General features: G+C 38.4%; 1 protein-coding gene across 8 annotated transcripts; it reads left to right on the plus strand.

The window, feature by feature from the left end:
• Positions 1–2,496: 2,496 nt before the first annotated feature.
• On the plus strand, positions 2,497–16,049 carry grna (granulin a). 8 transcript variants are annotated; one of them, XM_079868753.1, is made up of 25 exons: positions 2,497–2,578; positions 2,937–3,024; positions 3,699–3,836; positions 4,531–4,668; positions 4,745–4,873; positions 5,094–5,178; positions 5,680–5,786; positions 6,053–6,203; positions 6,306–6,401; positions 6,506–6,603; positions 6,719–6,872; positions 6,951–7,066; positions 7,390–7,543; positions 8,912–9,021; positions 9,918–10,074; positions 10,160–10,257; positions 10,380–10,533; positions 10,617–10,726; positions 10,842–10,995; positions 11,079–11,188; positions 11,311–11,553; positions 12,400–12,672; positions 13,684–13,926; positions 14,008–14,256; positions 15,163–16,049. In XM_079868753.1, the coding sequence occupies exons 3-25, from the start codon at positions 3,699–3,701 to the stop codon at positions 15,313–15,315; spliced, it is 3,420 nt and encodes a 1,139-aa protein (XP_079724879.1). In that variant the 5' UTR covers positions 2,497–2,578; positions 2,937–3,024; the 3' UTR covers positions 15,316–16,049. The 8 variants fall into 8 exon arrangements, with proteins under 8 accessions (XP_079724879.1, XP_079724878.1, XP_079724883.1 ...); XM_079868752.1 differs by having other exon boundaries at positions 6,957–7,066; positions 10,611–10,726; XM_079868757.1 differs by having other exon boundaries at positions 6,957–7,066.
• Positions 16,050–24,388: the final 8,339 nt, after the last annotated feature.

Below are 24,388 nucleotides of genomic sequence, written 5' to 3' on the forward strand. Positions count from 1 at the left end.
AGTGAGAATGAAAACACAGGTCTTAAGTCAGGCAAAACCATAAAGCCTGAATTTACAAGCGATGAGAAATATTCATTTAACACGTTACAAAGTAAAATTCGAGCTTCCGGCCAAATGGCCATTTGCAGTCTACTTACGCCTATAAAGATTACATGAAAGTCATCAGAAGTGTACCTTTACCAATGATTAGTATGTTAAAAGTGTTTTTAACATATTCCATGCTTATTTCCAGGAAAGTTTACCTTAATTTAGGCAAAATAAGTTTTGTTGATAAGAAGTGTACTAAATTATCTTTTGCAGGAAAGCTGTCCTGATCATATCATCCAAGAGATTACAGTTTTCAACATCTCAGTAGGAAATCAGTGAAGGAATTCAGAAGCAAATACCTTTTATTTCCCCTTCCACCCAAATGTAAAGAAATACATTTTAAAATGATGATATTTACCCATATATTAATTCATTTTGGAATGAGTTGCTTAATTGGATAAAAGATAACATCTTTTTTTCTCATGTAGGCCTATTACTTGGGATATGGTGAAATTTGGAGGACAAAAAATGTAGACTTTGTTATAAATGTTCTATTTCTTAGAATAAAATATTTTAATCACGAAAAAGGTTTTTGATTGTGGCCTGTGGAATGTTGGTCCACTCCTCTTCAATAGCTGTGCGAAGTTGCTGGATATTGGCAGGACCTGGACCACACAGTCGTACACGCCGATCCAGAGCATCCCAAACACATTCATTCATGCAGACTGCCCATGAATTGAATGTTCATTTCTCTTCCATAATTCGCACATTTAAAAAAGAGCTTGCGGTCCTCCCTACTGAGGCAGCATGGGAAGAAATGACCCTCCTCCGTCCAAAAAAAGGACTGATTATATTCTCAATTCATGTCTCTGGAAAACCATGAACTTTCAAAAATTAAGAACGAGTGGGAAGGCGAGTTGATGGTTGAGTTGTCGGACAGACACTGGGAGGATGCACTACAAAGGATTAACTCATCCTCATCCTGTACACGCTTGGGGCTCATTCAGTTTAAAGTAGTGCATAGGGCTCATTTCAGTAGGGCTAGGTTAGCAGATATATATCCAGGAACGGACGGGAGTTGTAATAGATGCTCCCTCTCTCCAGCTGATTTAACACACACGTTTGGTTGTGCCCCCGTCTAAATCAATATTGGTCATCTGTTTTTCAAACTTTATCCGAAGTCATAAAAATTCAAATTAAGCCCTGTCCGTTGATTGCAATATTTGGTATTCCAAATGAGACCTTAACTTTAACCCGGGACCAATCGGACATTATCGCTTATATACATCACTTCTTGCCCGTTGTAGAATGTTGGACATCCGCTACTCTACCAGCGGTGGCCAACGCATGGTTAAGGGATGTTTTATTTTTTCTTAAACTAGAAAAAGTTAAATTCTCGTTGAAAGGGTCAGTCCAGAAATCTTACTTAATATGGCAACCCTTTGTGACATATTTTGAGAATCTCAAAGTAGGCCTATTGCCTGAAGTATGAGACTCCTTTTTATTTTACAATTTACTTCTTCTTCTCTCTGTTTCCTTTTTTATTTTTTCTATATGTTTATTCGAATCAATGGTCAATTACCTTAATGTGGTGGGAACTGAGTAGCCTGACTGACAATTGTGAAACTGTGAGTTTAAAGCCCTGTTAACCAACTGGGGTCGAAATGTGGGCATGCAGTTGTGTGCTTGTATAAGGTTTTAGTTATAAAATGAAACTGGAGAACTGTTTCACTTCCTGTGAAATGTAACATCCTTGATTCTCCAATAAAAAGATTTACAAAAAAAAAAGAAAAAAGAAAAAAAGAGCTTGCCCTAGATGCCTTAAAAAGTATGAGAATGTATAAAGCTAGGGAATTGTTTGATTTGTTTAGCCAGTATGATTTTGTTTTAACCCCCTACAGAATTTGTATTTTAATTTTATTGTTGTTTTTTGTTTGTTTTTATTATTATTATGTAGCACTATGTAAAGCTAATATCTCAGTCTGTGAAAGTCTTATAGTTTTACTCATGTTATAGCCTGTTATGTTAATGTTCGAATGCAATAAAAATAAAACAATAAATAAAAATGATCCATTTCCTTGTGAGTGCCCTCAAGTCTAAATTAATCTGTGCTGTCGTGCACTTGCCCGAGAGCCCGCCCACACGCTGTTCTGATTGGCTATGGTTTTTGAATTGCCTTTTAGTTTTACAAATGGGGACAATCTTTGTAGGATGAACTAAAATGTTTTTGGTAATCATATTAAAAATAACATTTAAATTGGATAATATTCAGACTTTTGAGCTTTGAAGTGCTGGAATAGGTTGTTTTTAGGGTTTCGTTTTTGGCTTTTGGTGAATTGACACTCACTGCATGTGCTGTGCTCATCCTTGATCATCTTGCAATGCACATTTCCTTGTAATCAAACACGGATGACACGCCTCTGTGAATAATTGACAGTTACATTAACCAAAGGCTGTCCTCCAAAATAGGCGGAGCTTGAGAAGTCTAAGTTATTTAAGAGGTAAACATTTCTTTATTCCGTGTGGACTGGGAGCTTTGCGAGGAGACACGGTGGGTCTTGCATATCTTTCATTCGTCTTTGATGTCCTTTGTGTATTTAAACTGAATTGTACAAGTTTCGTTCAAAAGTGTTTTGCGCATTGTGCTTCATAAAGCAGCATCACGCGTACGTCACTCGTTGCTATATGAATTATTTTCCTACTATGAATTGACTCACGAAGTTATAAATTAAACTTTGACTGACTCCTTGCCCTTACACGATCGTCTGTTTAGAGTTGTAGAAGATTTTATTATTATTAGCTATTATTAGCATTTCATATTAATTTATGTATAGGCTACCAAAAGATAATTCAATGGAAATTTAATTGTTTATTTATTAACTATATAAAACATTTATCTCTGCTCACAGATCGGTAACTTGGACCCCACGGATCCACGGACTGGTCATCCACTTTCAACTGTTTACAAATCCACCTGTTCATTAGCCTACATAAAAAGTTAAGTTGAATTAAAGAGCATTTGCTTACTTCAGAAGATGTTTGTTGATGTTTCTGAATAAAATGATTATTCATTTTAGCATTATGTTGAGGGTAAAAAGCAACTAGGTGCGTATTTTTACCAACAGGTGAAATACGACATTCACAGTTCCTCATTTTTGCCGGACTCTGTCGGTTTGGCAAACAAGGGGAATTTCCATTTGTTTAGAAAAGGAAATACAATTGCACATTTGCACACATTTAATTGACTAGTTTCCTTGCTGTGCCGTCAGCAATAAGACAAAGACACTGACCAACTGTATATCCAAATTTCTTTTTGCTGGATTTGTAAAAAAATGTTCTCTAATAATGCTTACAGTTTCAGTTATTGTTTCTGAGGTCAGCACAGATTCTCTGGCGAGCATAAAATATCTAGATGTGAAAGAGGAAGCAATACCAGAATTAAAACTACATGCGCACTGTTATATATTCAAGAGCATACATGCAGTAAACTGTATATCCAAATAATTTAAAAAAAATTGTGACCCTGCATCTGAGATGTGAAGGTCTGATGGGTTGCAGTCTGTAAACTAGTTTTTATCGTTTTTAAACTGTTTCCACTTAAACGCATCAGTCACATTTCACGTTTTAAATCTGTTAGTTTTAACATTTGAACTCTCTCTCTTTCCATCCAGATGTTGAAACTGACTGTATGCCTCGCTCTGGTGACCCTGGTTGCTTGTTCGCAGTGCCCCAACAATGAAGTCTGTGAGGCAGGCCAGACATGCTGCCAGGATCCCACCGGAGAGTTCAGCTGCTGCCCATTCCATCACGTGAGAGGCTGAACTAGTGACAGATACTTAAAGGCCTGGTTTCACAGACAGTGCTTAGACTAAGCCATGATTAGGCCTTCGTTCAATTAGGACATTTAAGTAGCTTTTATAAATGTGCTTTAGAAAAAAAAAAAACATTACTGGTGTGCATCTTGAGACAAAACAATGGCACTGACATATTTTAAGATATGCCACTGCAAGTTGCTTTAAGTTACAACAGCTCAAACATGCGTTTTAGTCTGGGACTAGCTTAAGCCTTGTCTGTGAAACCGGGGAAAAGACAGTTTAATTTCTGAGTATTAGTTTCAGATACTCTTCTAGAAATATAATAAATGTTGTAGAAAGCAGATCAGATTAGACAAGACGAAGTTAATTGCACATTGATACGGAAGCCAAAGTGTTCTGCGGTCACTCATTTTTTATGCTCTGTGAGATATTCTTAAATAGCACCCTTTACTAGACACATCCACAGTGACAGCTCCTTTTTTATAAAGGTCGTGATAAGGCACTCGTGTAGTATCAACATGCAAATGACTTCACTATTTTACTCGATGATTTTACTATTCAAAGAACTCAAAGAAATGAAGCTGTAATCAGGAGGTTGCCTGTCACCTGATCAGCTTTAGTGTTGTATTGCTCGCTGAAGTGTTTAAATGATCCGCTCATGCATGTGTATAATTGTGTGTATGTGTAGGGAGAGTGTTGTGAGGACCACATGCACTGCTGTCCTGAAGGCATGCTGTGCAGTGTTATGGACTTCACATGTGTAAACGCCACACATACACTGCCATTGATGGAGAGGAGACCGGCTAAACAGACAGACTTTCCCAAAGTGAGAAATTATATAAAGAGACAAAATAATAGTACTCAGAGCTGTTTGTAATGTCTTAATAATTCTTGTTCTTCAGTCGTTCAGAATGATCCCCTCATTACCTGTAAGTGAAGACGACATCACCTGCCCTGATGGCTCTTTCTGTCCTGCTGAGTTCTCCTGTCTGCTGATGGCTTCATCTTATGGATGTTGTCCAGTAGCACAAGTAAGTATTTTTTCAGGAATATGAGTCCTCGTCCATGAAATGATGAATGGCCTGCATCAGGACCCTGTCCCAAAAGAAGGTTGGGTGTGGCTAAAACAGAAACCCATATGGACGGATTAATATTTGAGAGCCAATGAATTCTAAATGAATATATAAATGGAGTGAGAATTGGTTTACTTTTTTTTGGCTGTGATGCTGACTATAGTTTTGGTGGTTTCAGGGCCTTGTGTGCTCAGACGGGAAACACTGCTGCCCAAAAGACCATGAATGTAGTGCAGACAGCAGTTCATGTGTCAAACAAAAAGGTATTGAAGAGAGTGAAGGAATGAAGGTGGACCAGAGAGTTTAATGATTGAAACATACATTATCCCACATAAATGTATTATTGTTTTTAGGCCCGCTCACACCAAGAACGATAACTATAATGATAACTATAACTATGAAGTTTTAATAACCATTCTAATTCTATGAGAATAGGGAAGTCCACACCACAGCTATAATGAGGAACAATAGCATTGGAATTACTTTCAGAACAATTTTTTCCAGCTGATGAACAATAAAAACATTGACAGCCAATCAGTTTCCATCCTGCTTCACGAAGCCTGAGCGTTTACAGCGGCAAATGGCATAAATGCAGAGTGCTTATAATAAACAGAAAGTTATCATGAGTTGGTGTGGACGCTAATATATTTAACGTTATTATTATATTTAGCATTTACAGATTAAATGTTGTAATTTGGATGGGAAATAAGTGTATATCATCTTTGTGTATTTCAACCACATTTTTGTCATGTGATTGGTTTTAGAACAAGTTGAGACTGTTCTTTGCGGAGATGGAAAGTTAGAGTGTCCTGTGGACACCACGTGTTGTGAGACAGAAGATGGTCAATGGGCGTGCTGCCCCTTACCAAGGGTATGGTACAGTTTCGATACAGTAATATGTGCAGACATGCAATTTTTTTCACGGTTGGAGAAGCATGTTTAAATAAATATGTATATATAATACCTTAAAATTGAAAAAGTGACGGTAAAGACATTGTTACAATTTTTTTTTATTTCAAATACATCCTGTTATCCTGTTCCTATTAATCAAAGAATCGAACAAGAATCGTTGAAAAAAATGACCATTCCCAAAGTTTTCACTTGCATTCTTTTCTCTGTCATATGCGTTTCCTTTAGGCTGTATGCTGTGATGATAAAATCCACTGTTGCCCAGAGGACAGTGTTTGTGATGTTGAAGGCTATAAATGCATGTCCTCCACCAATCAGGAGCTGCCCATGTGGGCCAAGTTCCCTGCTCGCCTTAGGGCTGAATGGGAAGATCACAAACGTAGGCCATTGTCCCAGAGATTTATACATTTTCTGATAACTTCCAGTGGAGTCTTCCACTGATATAATTCAGCATTTTAATTTCTTTGCTCTCCTTCAAAAGCTGCAGAAATTAGGGCTGAAGCTGAAGTCACTACAACCAGACAAAACACTAATGCTGGAAACCCAATGAACACATTGCCTGGTGCACTCCCAGAAAGTATGTGGAAATGTGTAGATGACAATACATTCATTATATGTACACATGAAATATAACACTTCCCAAACTGTTTCTGTCATTTCCTTTGCCTTCTGCATATTCAGACTCTGATGTTCCCTGTGATGAGACCGGGAGCTGTCCAGATGGAACCACGTGCTGTAAGACTAAAGAAGGAGGATGGGCCTGCTGTCCTCTGCCTGAGGTAAATCACCCATTGACAAGTAGATTGACCAATACATCTCCGTCTCGCATTGCAAATCCTGATGTAGAGATGTGTATTGGTTAAAGTTAAAGTTGTGCATTCATTTTCTCTGTAGGCCGTGTGTTGTGACGACTTCATCCACTGCTGTCCTCATGGTAAGACTTGTAACGTTGCTGCCGGGTCATGTGATGACTCTTCAGGCTCTTCGCCCTGGCTGGAGAAGGTGCCCGTCCAACCAATCAGCAGTCAGAATGTGACTGTTACACAAGGTAGTTCAAAGTACTGAATCCATCACACACAGACACATGAATACTCAGATATACTCGTTCTTAATCTGTTTCTCTCAGTTCTAGTGTCTTCAGTGTATTCTGATGTTCCCTGTGATGAGACCGGGAGCTGTCCAGATGGAACCACGTGCTGTAAGACTAAAGAGGGAGGATGGGCCTGCTGTCCTCTGCCTGAGGTAAATCACCCATTGACAAGTAGCTTGAGTCTCGACCAGGGGTGCCCAATCCTGCTCCTGCCGATCGACTGTCCTGCACAGTTCATCTCCAACCCTAATCAAACACACCTGAAGAAACCAATTAAGGTCTTCAGGATCACTTGAAAATTAAAGGCAGGTGTGTTTGATTAGGGTTGGAGATGAACTGTGTTGGACAATCGATCGGCAGGAGCAGGATTGGGCACCCCTGGTCGAGACCAATATATATCCGTCTCACATAGCAAATCCTGATGTAGAGATATGTATTGGGTAAAGTTAAAGTTGTGCATTCATTTTCTCTGTAGGCCGTGTGTTGTGACGACTTCATCCACTGCTGTCCTCATGGTAAGACTTGTAACGTTGCTGCCGGGTCATGTGATGACCCTTCAGGCTCTTCGCCCTGGCTGGAGAAGGTGCCCGTCCAACCAATTAGCAGTCAGAATGTGGCTGTTACACAAGGTAGTTCAAAGTACTGAATCCATCACACGCAGACACAGTATAAAACCACTATTTTATTTGTTCTTAAGGGGTCATGAATTGAGAAATCAAATAGTCCTTGATCTTTTGACATAAGAGGTCATTGTACTATGAAAAAATTCCTGTAAGTTTCAGAACTCAGAACTTCCTCTTTAGTCCAAAAACTGCTTTTTTTGAAACCAAGCTCCGGAGACTACTCATTTCGGATCTTATCACATTATGATGTAATAGTGCGACGAAATACTGCCTCTGCAGAATTAGATTAATGCCTACTTCTACATCATCACATCTTTGGCCCGCCCACTGGCAGAAGAGAAGAGGGGTAAAAGATGACTGGACTACAAATAACATTACCTTCCAAAGGATCCTAATGCTTGGAAAATGGTTATTTATTTTCAACTATGTGAATGTCTAAGTAGAGCATTATTTGTTTGTTTGGGACATTTCACTGTGGATTCTTTGGTAAATCAGTCGCAATTTCAGTGCCGGTTTTGCAAAAAGACTTTTACTGTAAGATATGGACCCAACAGTAATGCCACAACATATAAGTAACCCTGTTAATTCTAATGCTTAATCTTTGATTTCTGATATGTAATGATTCATGTACAGTCAGACGTTCTTTGTCTCAAAATCGTTTACTGCTGTTTATGCATCAGTATATCCAGCCAGTGACTAAACGATCAACTTCATATTGTTCCTTTTAGTAGCATGAAAATAATCTGTTATTTAAATTGTGATTAAATTATGATCAGGAAGCGATCAAAGAACGCTTCCTTTACAATCGCTAACGCTGTCAGTCACACAGCACAAGTTTATCAGTGACTGAGTTCTGGACTCTTGCCAAAACTCCCATTATAATCAATGACACTGTCTACACTGCACAATGAATCTCTTATTTACATCATGTCTGCACTGTTAGTTATGATGACAGCATGCGTGAGATGGCAGAAATTGAGCAATGATGAGATCACTGCATACATGCGCTCAACAGACATGTATGTCATTGGCTAATGCTCATCACTGCAACCTTTCATGCATCGGGAGTAGATCTAAATATACAATTAGTTAATCTCGACAGAGTTCCACATGTAATACTTATTTCAAATGCAAAGATGTTAGCCAATCACAGCAGTGGGCGTTTACACTGAAGTCTCACAGCACACACGCCCCTTAAAACAGAGCGTTCAAATCAGAGGGCTAAATTCAGGATATAAAATGACCTTATATTTATACATTATGACAATTTTTGATGTAAAAATCATTCTAACATTATAAGTGTACCTCAAGGAAACATTATAAAATAATAAAAATGCAGTTAATGACCCTTTAAACTGATTCTCTCATTTCTAGTGTCTTCAGTGTATTCCGATGTTCCCTGTAATGACACTGCGAGCTGTCCAGATGGAACCACGTGCTGTAAGACTAAAGAAGGAGGATGGGCCTGCTGTCCTCTGCCAGAGGTAAATCACCTCACCTGATCTATTACTTAAGCAGAATCAGTGCTCAATTAGCTCAGCCGTAACATCTTTCCAATAACTGCAGAGCCAGAGGTGGTTTGCACTGGGGATGCTTGGGGGTCCATAGACAATTTCAGAAAAAAAATGTAGATTATAAAAATAAAAACAAAATTTTTAGTTTATTTATTTTAAATGTTATACATCTAACATTACTCCTGTAGTAAGTAAAAAAAATGAAAAAATATATTTTCTAGATATAATTAAAATAATTTGACAATATATACTACCGTTCAAAAGTTTTGTCACATGATCCTTCATAAATCATTCTAATGTGATGATTTGCTGCTCAAGAAAAAAAAAAAAAAAAGAAATTAGAAAATAAAATAGTTGTGCTGATATATTATAACATATTTTTGTGTAAACGTGTTACTATCTTTAGGATTCTTTGATGGATAGAAAATTTTAAAGAACATGATTTATTTTAAAAGGAAACCTTTTGTATAAGATGTACCATCCTTGCTCATTAATTAAAAATATTAATTTCTTTCAAAGAAATCTTACTGACCTGAAACTTTTGAAAAGTAGTGTAAATGTAATACATTTAATACAAAACTTTTTGCTTTTAAAATATTATTCTTAAGAGGTTTTTTTAAACCTTTTAAATTGGAATTTTTACATGAAAATATTTTTATATTTTATGATGGTGGCCCTTACTAGGGGTTCATCATATATATTACCATTTTTTTTGGTAATGGACCATGGTAATACCGCTGAGTGGCATGCAGATTTTTAGATATGGTAGTCATCCACCTCCATGAAAAGGTACTTTTTTTTTTTTTTTTTTTAAATGTTGATATTTTGTGTACTGAGTTATAAGAGCACCTTCATTTTCTCTGTAGGCCGTGTGTTGTAACGACTTCATCCATTGCTGTCCTCATGGTAAGATATGTAACGTTGCTGCCGGGTCATGTGATGACCCTTCATGTTCTGGTGTGCCCTGGATGGAGCAGGTGCCCGTCCAACCAGTCATCAGTCAGAATGTGATTGGCACACAAAGTAGGTCAACAAACACTCCAAAGCACTGAAACCAAACACACATGTATACATTTAACATAAACCTGTCCATTTTCTGCATATTCAGACTCTGATGTTCCCTGTAATGAGACCGCGAGCTGTCCAGATGGAACCACGTGCTGTAAGACTAAAGAAGGAGGATGGGCCTGCTGTCCTCTGCCAGAGGTAAATCACCCATTGACAAGTAGCTTGAGTCTCGACCAATATATCTCCGTCTCGCATAGCAAATTCTGATGTAGAGATGTGTATTGGGTAAATTTAAAGTTGTGCATTCATTTTCTCTGTAGGCCGTGTGTTGTGACGACTTCATCCACTGCTGTCCTCATGGTAAGACTTGTAACGTTGCTGCCGGGTCATGTGATGACCCTTCAGGCTCTTCGCCCTGGTTGGAGAAGGTGCCCGTCCAACCAATCAGCAGTCAGAATGTGGCTGTTACACAAGGTAGTTCAAAGCACTGAATCCATCACACACAGACACATGAATGCTCAGATATACTCGTTCTTATCTGTTTCTCTCAGTTCTAGTGTCATCAGTGTATTCTGATGTTCCCTGTGATGAGACCGGGAGCTGTCCAGATGGAACCACGTGCTGTAAGACTAAAGAAGGAGGATGGGCCTGCTGTCCTCTGCCTGAGGTAAATCACCCATTGACAAGTAGATTGACCAATACATCTCCGTCTCGCATAGCAAATCCTGATGTAGACATGTGTATTGGTTAAAGTTAAAGTTGTGCATTCATTTTCTCTGTAGGCCGTGTGTTGTGACGACTTCATCCACTGCTGTCCTCATGGTAAGACTTGTAACGTTGCTGCCGGGTCATGTGATGACTCTTCAGGCTCTTCGCCCTGGCTGGAGAAGGTGCCCGTCCAACCAATCAGCAGTCAGAATGTGACTGTTACACAAGGTAGTTCAAAGCACTGAATCCATCACACACAGACACATGAATACTCAGATATACTCGTTCTTATCTGTTTCTATCATTTCTAGTGTCATCAGTGTATTCTGATGTTCCCTGTGATGAGACCGGGAGCTGTCCAGATGGATCCACGTGCTGTAAGACTAAAGAGGGAGGATGGGCCTGCTGTCCTCTGCCTGAGGTAAATCACCCATTGACAAGTAGCTTGAGTCTCGACCAATATATCTCCGTCTCGCATAGCAAATCCTGATGTAGAGATGTGTATTGGGTAAAGTTAAAGTTGTGCATTCATTTTCTCTGTAGGCCGTGTGTTGTGACGACTTCATCCACTGCTGTCCTCATGGTAAGACTTGTAACGTTGCTGCCGGGTCATGTGATGACTCTTCAGGCTCTTCGCCCTGGCTGGAGAAGGTGCCTACTCGCCCTAGAGTCGCAGGTCAAAGGTCAACTGAGAACGTGAATTGCGACTCTAGTCACACTTGTCCTGAATCCAGCACTTGCTGTAAGAATGTCGACGGAGACTGGGCTTGCTGTCCTTTGCCTGAGGTACAGTATATCTCAAAGGAAAAATACTAATCTAATCTTGCATGAGTAACCAAATGAGAAAATATACACTGTTTTCAACTTTGAATTTTATTGCTCTTGGTGATATCCCTCAGTCCCTGTTTTACAAGAATGTTCAAGTGCCCAGCAACATTTATCTGAGAAATCAAACCGTGTAAAATAAGACTTTTCAGTATTATATGAAATTCATACTTTAGACAGAATTTTCTACCATTTAAAAGTGTGGGGTCGGTAAGATTTTTGAAAGAATTGTCTTATGCTAGGTTGGCTTTATTTGATCAAAAATACAGTAAAAACAGTAATAGTGTGACATATTACTACAATTTGAAATAACTCTTTTCTATTTTAATGTTTTAAAATTTAATTTATTCCTGTGATGCCAAAGCTGAATTTTCAGCATCATTACTCCAGTCTTCAGTGTCACATGATCCTTCAGAAATCATTCTAATATGATGATTTGCTGCTCAAGAAACAATCAATGCTGAAAACAATTGTGCTGCTTAATAGTTTTGTGGAAACGGTGATACAGTTTTTTTTTTTCAGGATTCTTCGATAAAAGTTCAAACGGACATGATTTGTTTGAAATCTAAATCTTTTTTGTTACATAAATGCTTTTTTGTTTGTTAATTTTGATCAATTTAATTCATCCTTGCTGAATAAAAGTATTAATTTCTTTCAAAAACCATAATCTTACTGACCTTACTGAACTTTTGAAAGGTAGTGTCTTGAATTAAGTTTATTTTCCCAACACCAAATACTAATAGTGCACATATTATTATAATGAATTAATCATAAAAATAACTAAAAGTCAGGCTGTTTTGTCTGCAGGCTGTGTGTTGTAGGGATAGATTCCACTGCTGTCCACACGGCACCACTTGTGACATTGTAACACTCACCTGTAATAGCAACACCACCTCTGTACCTATGTCAGACATAATCCCAGCCTCAGATAAGGAGGAACAGAGACAGCACAAAGAAGTGAAAGAGGAAATGGGGAAGTATATCAGGGTTCCATGTGATGCACATACTTCCTGTCCAGATCACACCACTTGCTGTCTTATTGTAAAAACCAACAAATGGGGCTGTTGCCCTCTGCCTAATGTGAGTGTGACTTATATACAAAATAGAGATGTTTATTTGTGCTTATTATATGGCTCTGTGGAATACTTGATTCTGATTGGTCAATAGCGCCATCCAGCGGTATGTTATTCCCAGCTTCGCATCGGGGTCCTCATCATCCTGTCGGGGGTTATTTTGAGAGAACCACCGGCTGGATGCACATTATCCCTTACTAAACATCTCTTAAATTATCCTTAAACATGTTCTGCATGTTCTGTTGTTGTTGTTTAACTTTGGAGCCTGTTTACCTGGTTTTTACAATCATGGCATTGCATCTACAGTGTTAAGAGGGCCCTTTGTTTCGATGTGTATATATATTTTAAGATACTTCCTTGTGCTTGTAACAGATATGCACACTTCTCACTGACTTGAAAATAGATACTAAATACAAAACTGTTTAAAATGTTGGGGTCAGGAATATATATATATATATAAGAAAACAATACTTATATTCAGAAAGTAACAAAAGTGATCAAAAGTGACAGTAAAGACATTTATAATGTTAGAAAATATTTCTTTCAAATAAATGCTGTATTTTATAACTATCTATACATCAGGGAATCCTGAAAAATTGTCATGGTTTCCACAAAAATACTAGACAGCAAAACAATTTTCAACATTGATAATAATAAGTTTCTTGAGCAGCACATCATCAGCATATTAAGTTAATGGTTTCTGAAGGACACTGAAGACTGGAGTAATGATGCTGAAAATTCAGCTTTGCATCACAGGAATAAATTATATTTTAAAATATATTAAATCAGTTTATTTAAATTGTAAAAAAAGATTGCACAATATTACTATGTTCACGGATATTTCTGTATCAAGTAAATGCAGCACTAAATGAGAATAAGAGATATTCTCACCAACCCCAAACTTTTGAACTGTGGTATATGCAATTTGTTTTGCCATTTCAAAACAAATACTCTGTTAAAGGAGAATGTTGTGAAGGTCAATATTTGCATCTTGAATCTATTTCTCATTGTTTTTCAGGCTGTATGTTGCACAGATGGGGAACACTGTTGTCCGGCTCACTATAGGTGCGATGTGAGCCGTGTGTCTTGCATCAAGGGAGATGTTGTGATCCCCTGGTACAATAAAATTGCTGCTCAAAGTTCACTATCTCCAAACTCAGATCTCAGCACCAATAAGTGCGATGAGCAATCCAGTTGCTCTGAAGATTCGACCTGCTGCCATCTAACCACAGGAGAATTGGGCTGCTGCCCTCTTCCTGAGGTAAAAATATGCGTATGTGGACTGGCTACAGAATATTTGTTCACGTTTAATATATTTAATGAACCTCTTATAACCTCATAGGCCGTTTGCTGCCAAGACCAGGAGCACTGCTGTCCCAAAGGCTACAAGTGTGACTTGCGTAAACGCTCCTGCATAAAGACCACCTGGCTGTTTGTGGAAAGAGTCCCACTTGCCCACATAGGTGTCCAAAAGCCACAGCCGAGTGTCTCAGAAAAGGACATTCAGTGTGGTGATGGATATAGTTGCCAAGATGGTCAGACCTGTTGTCCAACCTCTCAGAACTCCTGGGGCTGTTGCCTGTATTCTATGGTAAAGTATTAAACTTTAAATTGATAGTTAACCCAAAAAATGTTGTCATTGTTTACTCACCCTTGTGTCTTACTTGAGAAGATAAAAATACTTTTTTTCAGACAATAAATCTTGAAACAGATTTATTTTCTTATTAGCAAATAGTTGTAAAAAAAATGATTTAAGCATAAAACACAGAAATAAATAAAAGTTGAAAAAATAAAAAATGCCAACGGAGTAAGACAAATAGATTTCAGATATATTCAATATTTTAGATAAGGCAGGAACTTAACTGTTTTGTCAATATTTGAAGTGGATCAAAACCTTTCATCAAAGTTATACTTTAATTTTGAACAATAACCATTCTTGTCTTAGGACAACTTTGATGAACTTTTTTGATCCACTTCACATGTTGACTACTGTATTTACTTTAAGGGATATTTCACTAAAAAAAGAAAACTTCTGCCATCATTTACTCACCCTCATGTCACTCCAAACCTTTTTTCTTCTGTGGAACACAAAAGAATAATTTAGAAAAAATATGTTTCTTTGTCCATACAATGAATGTCAGTGGGATCCAATGTTGTTTTGAACACCAATTACTTTTATTATATAGAAACAAACATTTCTTCAGATTATCTTCTTTTGTTGTAAAGGTTTTGACCGACATGAGGGTAAGTAAATGATTACAGAATTTAATGGGTTAAATGTGTTCATTTAAGAGCTCCAGTTCACAAGAGCTGCATCGAGGAATGAAATTCTTTTGAATATATGAATGGAAATGAGCAGACAGATCTCAATACTATTGACTTTACTGTAAATTCAAATGGCAGTCAAACTGTAAATGTTTATCTTAGGCAAATTCCTATTCTTGTTCTTCTACTTTCCTTCACTCTATTCTTTCCTTTGTTATTGCTCTCTCTAAAGGCGAAGTGCTGTGATGATATGAAACACTGCTGCCCTGCTGGATACAAATGCGGTGCGGGTGGAATTTGTACTCCAGCCGTTGGCTTTGACTGGAACAACTGGGACAACTGGAGGGTGTTCTTCTCCAAAAAGAAACGAGCCTCAACTCTATAAAAAACACCTGGGTTATATCCACTCAGTGTCAGATGTAATTTTTATTTTATTTTTACAAAGTACTAATCAGAGGTAATCAGACAGTTTACTGTAAAAGTTTGATTTTATTAGCAGGGGAAAGTTTGATGAGGACTGACTATGATGGTTAAGTTCTGTTTACATTGTCTATCAGTAATACCAACTACATTTTAGCCATTGATCCATTTGTACATTTTAAGAATGTGTCATTATTGTAGTGTGTACACACTGTTCATAATTTACACAAGTTTCCAGTGTTTTGGTTACTGCTCAGTTTATCTGAAGACTAATTTGACTATGGAATCATGTAAAGATGTAACACATATTAAAGCGTAGATGACCTTTAGTGACTGAATTTACACATCAATTCACACACCGGTCATTATAATTTGCCATGTACACGTCACAGGCCTCTCTGGTTTACGTGTGACATTTTTTCAGACTTGACATCATGCACTCTTGTGATTATGACTACATTGCCCTGGATAAGGAAATATATTAAATCAACCTCTTTATATTTTCTATGTAACTTCCCTAAGCAAGTCTTGATCTTTAATCTTATTTGTGTAATTTCCTTCTTTATTGAATTAAATGCTTACTGGTTTTTAACTATATTGATTGAGCTTTGTGACAGATGACTAAGATTTCTGAAGTAAAAATGTGACCGATCTGAAACCCTCTCGGTTCTAAAAGATAAATAAAAGATAGATAAAATATTGTCTGTTCATTTTCTTTTGTATCTTTTCACATTTTTACTTGTAAATATATCCAAATAAAATTCAAATTTATAAATAGAATTTCACATTTATATGAATTTATTTAAATGGTGAAAAATAAAATATATAAAAATAAATTTTATTTAAGATTTCTTATGAATTTTATAAAAATATAGCATAAATACAAATATGTAGATAAATGCCGTCAATTAACATGGCAACTGTTGTAACCTTCATTCTCTGATTGAAGAACGAGACGTTGTGTCGATGTGATGACTCTAAGGGGTCGTACTTGGGAGCCCCAAACACCTGATACTTCAGAAAAGGCAAATGACAATTGGTGAGTGGAATTTGCATGCCACCCCGCTGTACATGTGGGTATAAAAGGTGTCTTGCATCCACTCATTCAGGTTTGTGCTGAGGAGCCGAGACAGTGTAAGCGTGGATTTCCTGCAGGGGTTCAAGCTATGTAAAGAATAAGAGAAAAGAGGAGGTAAAGAGAGAGGAAAGGGACCCAGAGAATAAGAACAGAGCCAGAGCATCAAAGAGACAGAGCAAGAGACAAGAGACAAATCAAAGAGACAAGACTCTTTCTTGTGGTAGAAAGAGGGGGTGGAAAACAGTAAAGCAAATGTCTTTTGTTGTCAAATATCTTGGATTATTTTCAATCCTACAACAATTCAGCCATTTCAGTGGGCAGTGTTTTGGCAGGAGGGACACACGATGCCATCAAGGAACAGAGGTTACAATAGCAACCAAGACATTCCCTATTCTGTCAGTCACTTCAGCATTGTGTTGATACGATGACACTATATAGGGGTCCCTAGGGAAAACGCCACAACCAGCTGAACCGTGCTACGAGGTTTGACGGTGCTGATGTTGGCAAGCTGCTGGCTATGTACTTGGCTATGTCGTAATCTTTCCAATGCACCAGGTAAGCCGTCTTGTCCTTCATACCACGTGGGGACAGAAAGGACAGTACTTGCAATGTTAATAGGTCACTTCAGCCATTTCTTGACCTTTTTTTTCTTACTGTTGTGCGGACCATTAGTTTGTGCTGGGGAAAGTGTTCTTTTTCCTATGCAGAAAAAAAGCACACTCCCGAGACCACATCCTACCCATTGGGAGGTTAGATTGTGGAGAATACATCACATGGACTTTCTCACTAGGAAGTACCACACATGGAAGTCCCTGTGGTACTGTAGGTCCTACTAAAAGAGGGAGGAGCACTACAGACACAGTGGCTGGTGGCGGGGCAAAGCTCTGCCCAGGGGAAAACACAGGGCATGATTTTTATAAAATGTTACTGTAACGAATGTATGTTGTCCAGGGGAAAAAAGAGGCGGGAACCAGCGAACGTTTCACACACTTTAATAATACAGAAAACGAAACACAAAACGAAAGTAAAAGCAGCAGCCCCTCACGGACGACTGCCACACACACACAAACAAAACAAAACATTAATAGCCCCTGGTCCTCTCTCAGGGGTCGATGCTCTTCCTTTTAAGATTCTATAGGCTCCTCAGTGAGAAATACAACGAGGCTGGTGCGGCGCACAGGTGACGCTCATTATCAATCACGCCAACAGCTGCTCCCTTCTCACACGGCTCTCGGCCTCGCATTGCTTGCCACGGTTATGTAGAAACCATCCTACATTTGATGTTACGATCAATTCTAACATGTGCATATGTGTGATTCAGAGAACTGTGCGTACGCCTATCTTCCAGATGTAAAATTTATAAAATCGCAAATGATCTTAATATCTGTGCAGCTGAATGTTTTAAGATCTCCGACTTGTAAACACAGCCTAATTAATGTCATTAACATATAAAAGAGCACCAGTCAACATCCTAATGCTTTACTTAAGAATGGCGAGCGGCAAGAATAGCTTATTTCCAAATAACCTGCAGACTCTCTGCCACAAGGAAAAGTGCATACGTCTGCTTTGACGTGGCACTAAGCACTTTTCCACGTCAAAGACCGTTTTTCTAAATATGAACGTTGGCATGGATTTTAACGTACGCACACTCACGATTTATAAATGTGGCCCAGGGGTTTATTGACAGGGAAAGCGTCGCCGAACAGTGCAAAATATATCATAAGGGATTACTGTCAGGGAATCAGCACATATGGAGCACTTAACCCAAATACATGGGCTCACCTAAAAAAGGGCATACCATGAGTAATTGGGCCTGCAGCGAATTCCTCCACTAAACTTGGCCACCAATGAGTGCTGAAGATTAGAAACATGCACAGGTTTCGCCAGACACTCACTCAACATGCACAGGTACTCACCCCCTACTGCTTCTCAAAATAAGTACACTCTTACAGGTGGGATCATTAAGGCACTGATGTTTTTAGGAACACTGTATCACAAGTTAACATAAAGAGGAGCACAGCAATCACAATCTATAGTGCTACATGTTCACCAGCTAACACACAGTACAACAACAAGTGCAGTCAAAGAGGCAGAGAGCTCCATCCAGAGGAATTCCGGGGAATTTATAGTCCAGGCCTCTTCTCTGGTCCAACCACCAATAGCTTCTCATTATGTCCAGGACCAATCCTAAAGGAGGAGAAGACAACAGCAGAAACCACAACAGACAAAATGTAGCTGCATTACGTCACAAACTTAATACAGGGAACTCACATGGAGAAAAAAGCGCATGTTATCACCTCAGGGATAAAGGCGCATCTGAAGCTCTCAGAGCATCTGAAGCTCTCAGTGCGGTCCAAGTAAACACGCAGGGCATGTACCAGACACAGCAATGATATGGCTGGGTCTGCCTCGTCACAAGGGAGTGCTTGCAAGTTCACCACCTGATCCCTAAAATAGAGTAGTTGGAACTTTTGGCATGAGCCCGACCAGGGTCTCAAGATCACGCGAGAGTATGCCGGGCCGAACTCCAGACCTATGCTTTGGAAGGAAGTCTCAAATGATTCCTCCAGGGAGCGACGTTTGCAGTGCACTGGGGCAGACTGCGGTTGCAAGCGGCGTTCCGAGCCCAGGAACCACTCATCTAACCGCAAAAGAGCCAGATTGGCTCCACTGACAAAAGAGCCAGCTTTGATTTTTAACTGAAATGAAAGAAAGGCTGTGAGGGATAGACATGCATATTTAATGTGTTTTTGGATTGTTCTGCTGACGAACACTGCAAAAATATCTTTCCAAGAAATTTCAGTAGACAAAAAAATAAAAAAAAATTCAGACAAAATGAGCTGTGGAAAACTATAAATGATCTAGGAACTTTACACAGCTTTTTACAGCTGATGCCATTGAAAACATGGCAAGTCTATCCTGTTCATATACCTGTCATGGCGCTGCTCTGAATAAGGTCCATGAGTGCATGTAGCCTACCATCAACAAACACTGCTTCAGCATGCGGGAACAGGCTGGACAGGCCAAACAACTGACACAGCAATCGTGGCGTCTGATGGAGACAGACAGGTGTCGACAGCACCCAGAAATACATGGGCGAAAATGCGTATCAGAGGTGTTTTATTACAGTCTATGATCAGAGGTGTTGCATGGGGCTCCCAAGTCAAGTGCAACCCCTAGTGTCATCACATCGACAACATTGAAGTGACTAGACTTTTTTCTATTTCAACAAGATTTTCATATTATGTGCTGTGACTGATCACAGTTTTTCCATAGCCTAATTTATTTCATTTGAATGCAGATCACTTTTGAGGAACTTTTGAGTACAAATATTCCTTCTTTCCGGTATTAGCCTATGTCATAAGTACTGCTTGTACAACACTACTTAAAAGACAGAAAGTCACACCTAGTGGTCAACCAGAAAGCAGCAGGACACCCAACTGACAAAGAAACCTTTAACGGTTGGGGGGTCATGTCATCAATGCATTACACGCATGTCATCTATGCATTACACACCCCATCGCCAAATCATAGAAAAATTCAGTTAAGACAGTTGTATTCATCTTAACAATACACAACAAATCAATATAGCCTACAGAAAAACAGATTTCTAAAATAAGGGATAGGCCACAAATCTGTGAGTACAGTTTGCAAAACTCAACAGATGTTGTGTAATATTCAGTTACTGTAAGAAACTATTCCAGCGGGTGGAGTTTACTGGTTTACACATCACCTAGCCTATACTCCATTAACTGGAACAGGTTTTCACAGGAACTGAAAATTAAATCCAAGTATTATTGTTGTGTAATCTGAATATCAGCAAAACAACTATTGCGAAAGAACGATTTATAAAACAATGATTGCGAAAGCGTTGCACTGATTATGAATTTGTTCACTGTTAACTTGTTAATTTTGCATTCTATTTTGGCTTTCTCGTGTGCGTGAGCCACAGGGCGAAACGGGTACGGATTGAAAAAACGATTGGTCACAGACACAACTCACATTTTCTTGCGTGTAACTGTAGTTTTTAAATGTGCTGTTGGTATTTACTATGGATTTGTGTGTACGATTGTAACATGATTCTGCAGTGTGAACTTATTAAACATTATTTAGACTTCAAAATGAATCACAAACATTACAATAGCTAATTGTGTCACAGCAGGTCAAAAAGTGAAGCGAGGATTCAAGTGCAGATAAGGATATTTTATTAAATAAATAAACAAAACAAAACAAAACTACAAACAAAAACCTCCCCATGGGGGAAACCGAGACAGGCATCAGTCATGAACATAACACGAGGGAAACATAGACAACGAACCAGCACAGGACTACAAACACAGGGAGACTAAATAGGAAGCAAACAAAAGAAGGTAACGAACAAGGCAGGTGGGGCAAATTAATCAATAATCAGGTAACAAGATGGAAGGGGCCAGACAATTGACAAGAAAGGACCTGGCACAAGGAATACAAGACAAGCCATGTGCTCACAACAAACCAGACTAACACAAACACATGACAAACCGGGAATGTCAGAGCTATGTCACCAAACCAGATATAAACCAAACAGAGGTGACAGAACCCTGACAAATTGTACACTGCATATATTTAAAAATGTAAAAAATTGGCTTTTAACACAGTCATGCATTTTAACGCTTTCTGAAAGAAATGCTCAAATAATCAAGTGAATTTCATTACAGGGCCTTCTGGGGTTTAATGCTGCGGGTTAAAAAAAAACCATCAAAATATTTATTTATGCTTGAATATGTCTCATAGCATATGCAAGGCTTCTTAAACAAGGCTCTTGGACTATGAGGGCTCCCTGGAAACTTCTGTATACTGTTGGGCTCTATGTGAATATGAAGGCCCCAAAACCTCTTATAGAAATATTGTCCCATGGGTTTATTTATTTGAACCACTCTTTGAGCTTTTTTCTTTATGTGAAAGAAACATAACTGTTTTCTATAAGTTGAAGACTAAATTTTAAAACATTGCCTAAATCCTAAATGATCCAACAAAATGGGTATGCAATGGAGTATGTTTTAGTGCGCTTATGATTTAAAAATTAAAAATTGTGATCCGAGCCACTCTGAAAACACTGGACCTTGAGCTGATAATGTGAGCAAAGTCTGCACTTCATACATGTTTAATTTAATTGTAGCATTTTGCTATTTGATAAGGACACTATAACATATTGCACTTTCCTTGGAGATAATTGGCCCCAGGGCCTTTGCAAGTTGGTCCCTAGACAGTAAAAGAAATGGACACAGCGACCCCATTGGATTCAATGGAGAAAAGTGAAGTCAATTAAGTACTCACCTCCTGATGGCTGAGCGTACTGCGCAGACTCAAACTGAGCTTGACAACGTAGATGTGACGTGAGCAACCTGTCTGTCTTCTAGTAGCTGTGCCAAGAGAAATCTGAATCATTCCCTTCCGAAACTTGCAGAGATTGAGAGCGTGAGTAGGAGGTGTCCATGAGCTAGGAGCAACTTTTGCTAAGTATTCTGATTAATTATTTTGTCATTTTGCCTCCACGTCCCCCCGATTGCCCGCAAGCTTTTCCTCCTCACTTTACGGTAATTTCTCTACTGTGCGACAGAGAGGTGCGTGGTTTTGACGCATTCGTTAGCCTATTTTTACAAAAACTGCTTCTATGGGGCCATAACGTAAGATACAAGGTAATGGAGCCTTTTATACATTTTCGTGTTTCTTTAGAAATAAATAATGGACAAATGGAGTCTTTAAACGCCTCAGATCATGTAAAGTTATTCACTGTCAAAGTGACGCCAAAATGAATGGGAGTCAGTGGAATGCTAACAGCAGGTGATGGTCTGCTAATCAATGGCGGCGCCCGGGGAAGCTTCGGTTTCCGGCTGATGTACTTATAATACTTGAATTAAATTTATAATACTTATTCATGTTTCTTTTTTATTTATTTTTATCGATTGCAAAAAGTTAACTAGATTAATAAAAAAAAAATCTGTGATTAATCACGATGAATCGCCATTAAAAAAAACTAATGTTTTTAATATATTTTATAATGTAATAATTTCAGTTAATCTCCAAATTAATGTAGAAACAACATAAAGACAGTATATTTTAAATATTGGTCTAAAAGGTAGGAAATATACAGAAATTTAATAAAGTTATCAAACAGTTTGCACTGCATAAATGTTAAATTATATATAGATTAATCCTTATCAAAGTTACAGAAGTTCTTTAGTCAAGAGCAGTGAGTGTTTTTCTCTGTTCCCTTTGTTCTTTGATTAACTTTACTGACATAAAGCTTCATTGGCTGCTGTCCCTTTAAAACCTGCAGCCACTGCTGACCAAGACGCGATGTCACACGCGCCTCATTCTCTCACAACTATTTACCTTCATTTAAGACTTTATTTCACTAATTTAAGACTGCTCAGTCTGCTCTTATGAGGATACTCGTCAAAACGGACATTTTGGCATAATTGCGTGTGTTAGTGTTCGTTCAACTTCAAGCCGAAAGAGAACTCTATTATGGCGCTCAATTTGTCTTGACTTGAATGGTTTAAAAGCATTTGCAAGAATAAGAGTGCATCATATAATGTAACGCCAGCCAAAGGATGACAGAAAAAACGGATGCTGCGTTAATTGCGTTAAATATTTACCACAGTCTTCTTTTCCCATTTCTACCAGTAACGCTTATTCAACTTCCCGCGTCTACAACCTGCGCAGATATCGACTGCGCAACTGGGTTGTAGTGTAGGTTGCCAGGTTGAGCTCACAAATGGTTGAACTTTGTATGATGTGTTGATTGCGCGAGTAGGATGGGTTTCATACAAGATCTGGCAACTGGACAACCTTGTAATAATATATTGATGTGATTATTCATATAACGACGTAAGTGGGGGTGCTGGGGGTGCTGCAGCACCCCCTGTTTTCACAGAATTGTAAATGCAGCGCATATGTTAGTTCATTAAAATTTATTAATTTTTAGCATTTAGTCATTTATTTGTAATTAAACACTTTAAGTGGGCTATTTAAAATTGTTATATATGTTAAATTATGTTTTTAAAACATAAGCGCAGAGTGTATTGTGTGTGCGTGTGTGTGTGTGTGTCGAAAGAATTTGTCCGCAGCTGCAAAAAAAAACAAAAAAAACAAACCAAAAAAAAAAAAACAGTCAAAAACCCCACTGTTAGTGTTTTGTAAGGAACAGGCAAATATGTAAAATATAGCAGGATACATTTTAATTGTTTACTAATAAAACATTTTTATGTCAGTGTCGGCTATAAGATGAAGTTGACGAATCGCGATCTTCGCAGCGCCAGAGAGAAATGCACATTTCATACGAATTAGGCCTATATAAGCAGCGCAGTCTGTTTTCTTTCGTTTTGAATTGTTCTGCTTTAAAGTAGATATTTCAAGCTATCTATATGTCTCAGGTCTGTGAGGCATAGGCTACCTTATAGCCCTACGCTGAGTTTCGGTTCATTTATGAGACGAGCTCCAGGTTCGCCAGCGCCTCCGTGTCCTGATTATCTATTTTCTAATAGCCTTCTTATTTATTAAACCCAGACAAGTTTTTGATGAAACATCGATTAAAATTAAGATACAATTAATACAAAACGAAATTAAATTTAAAGACAGGCTTTGTGCTTTCAGTTTGAGGTCTCTGTGAAAGTTTTAAAACATTCGTTTAGTGCCGCTTTAGAGCGCTCACGTCCGTAACGGAGAACTGTCTGTAACATTTTTGTGTGTGTGTGTGTGTGTGTGTGTGTGTGAAATAAATTTCTGAAAAAATGCGACTTCGTCCAGTGCGACTTAAGCTATAGGCCTATATGTTTTTTTCTTCCTCGTGACGCATTTTTTGACTGATATGCGACTCTGGAGCGACTTATAAAATAGGCTACGGTAAGTTATTTATTATTTTTGTGCAAATGTCCCATCCTTTAAGGATTAATTTATGTCCCGTTCGTTGACCGGT

Source organism: Squalius cephalus (genome assembly GCF_949319135.1).
Source record: "Squalius cephalus genome assembly, chromosome: 1".
NCBI classification, from domain to species: domain Eukaryota; kingdom Metazoa; phylum Chordata; class Actinopteri; order Cypriniformes; family Leuciscidae; genus Squalius; species Squalius cephalus.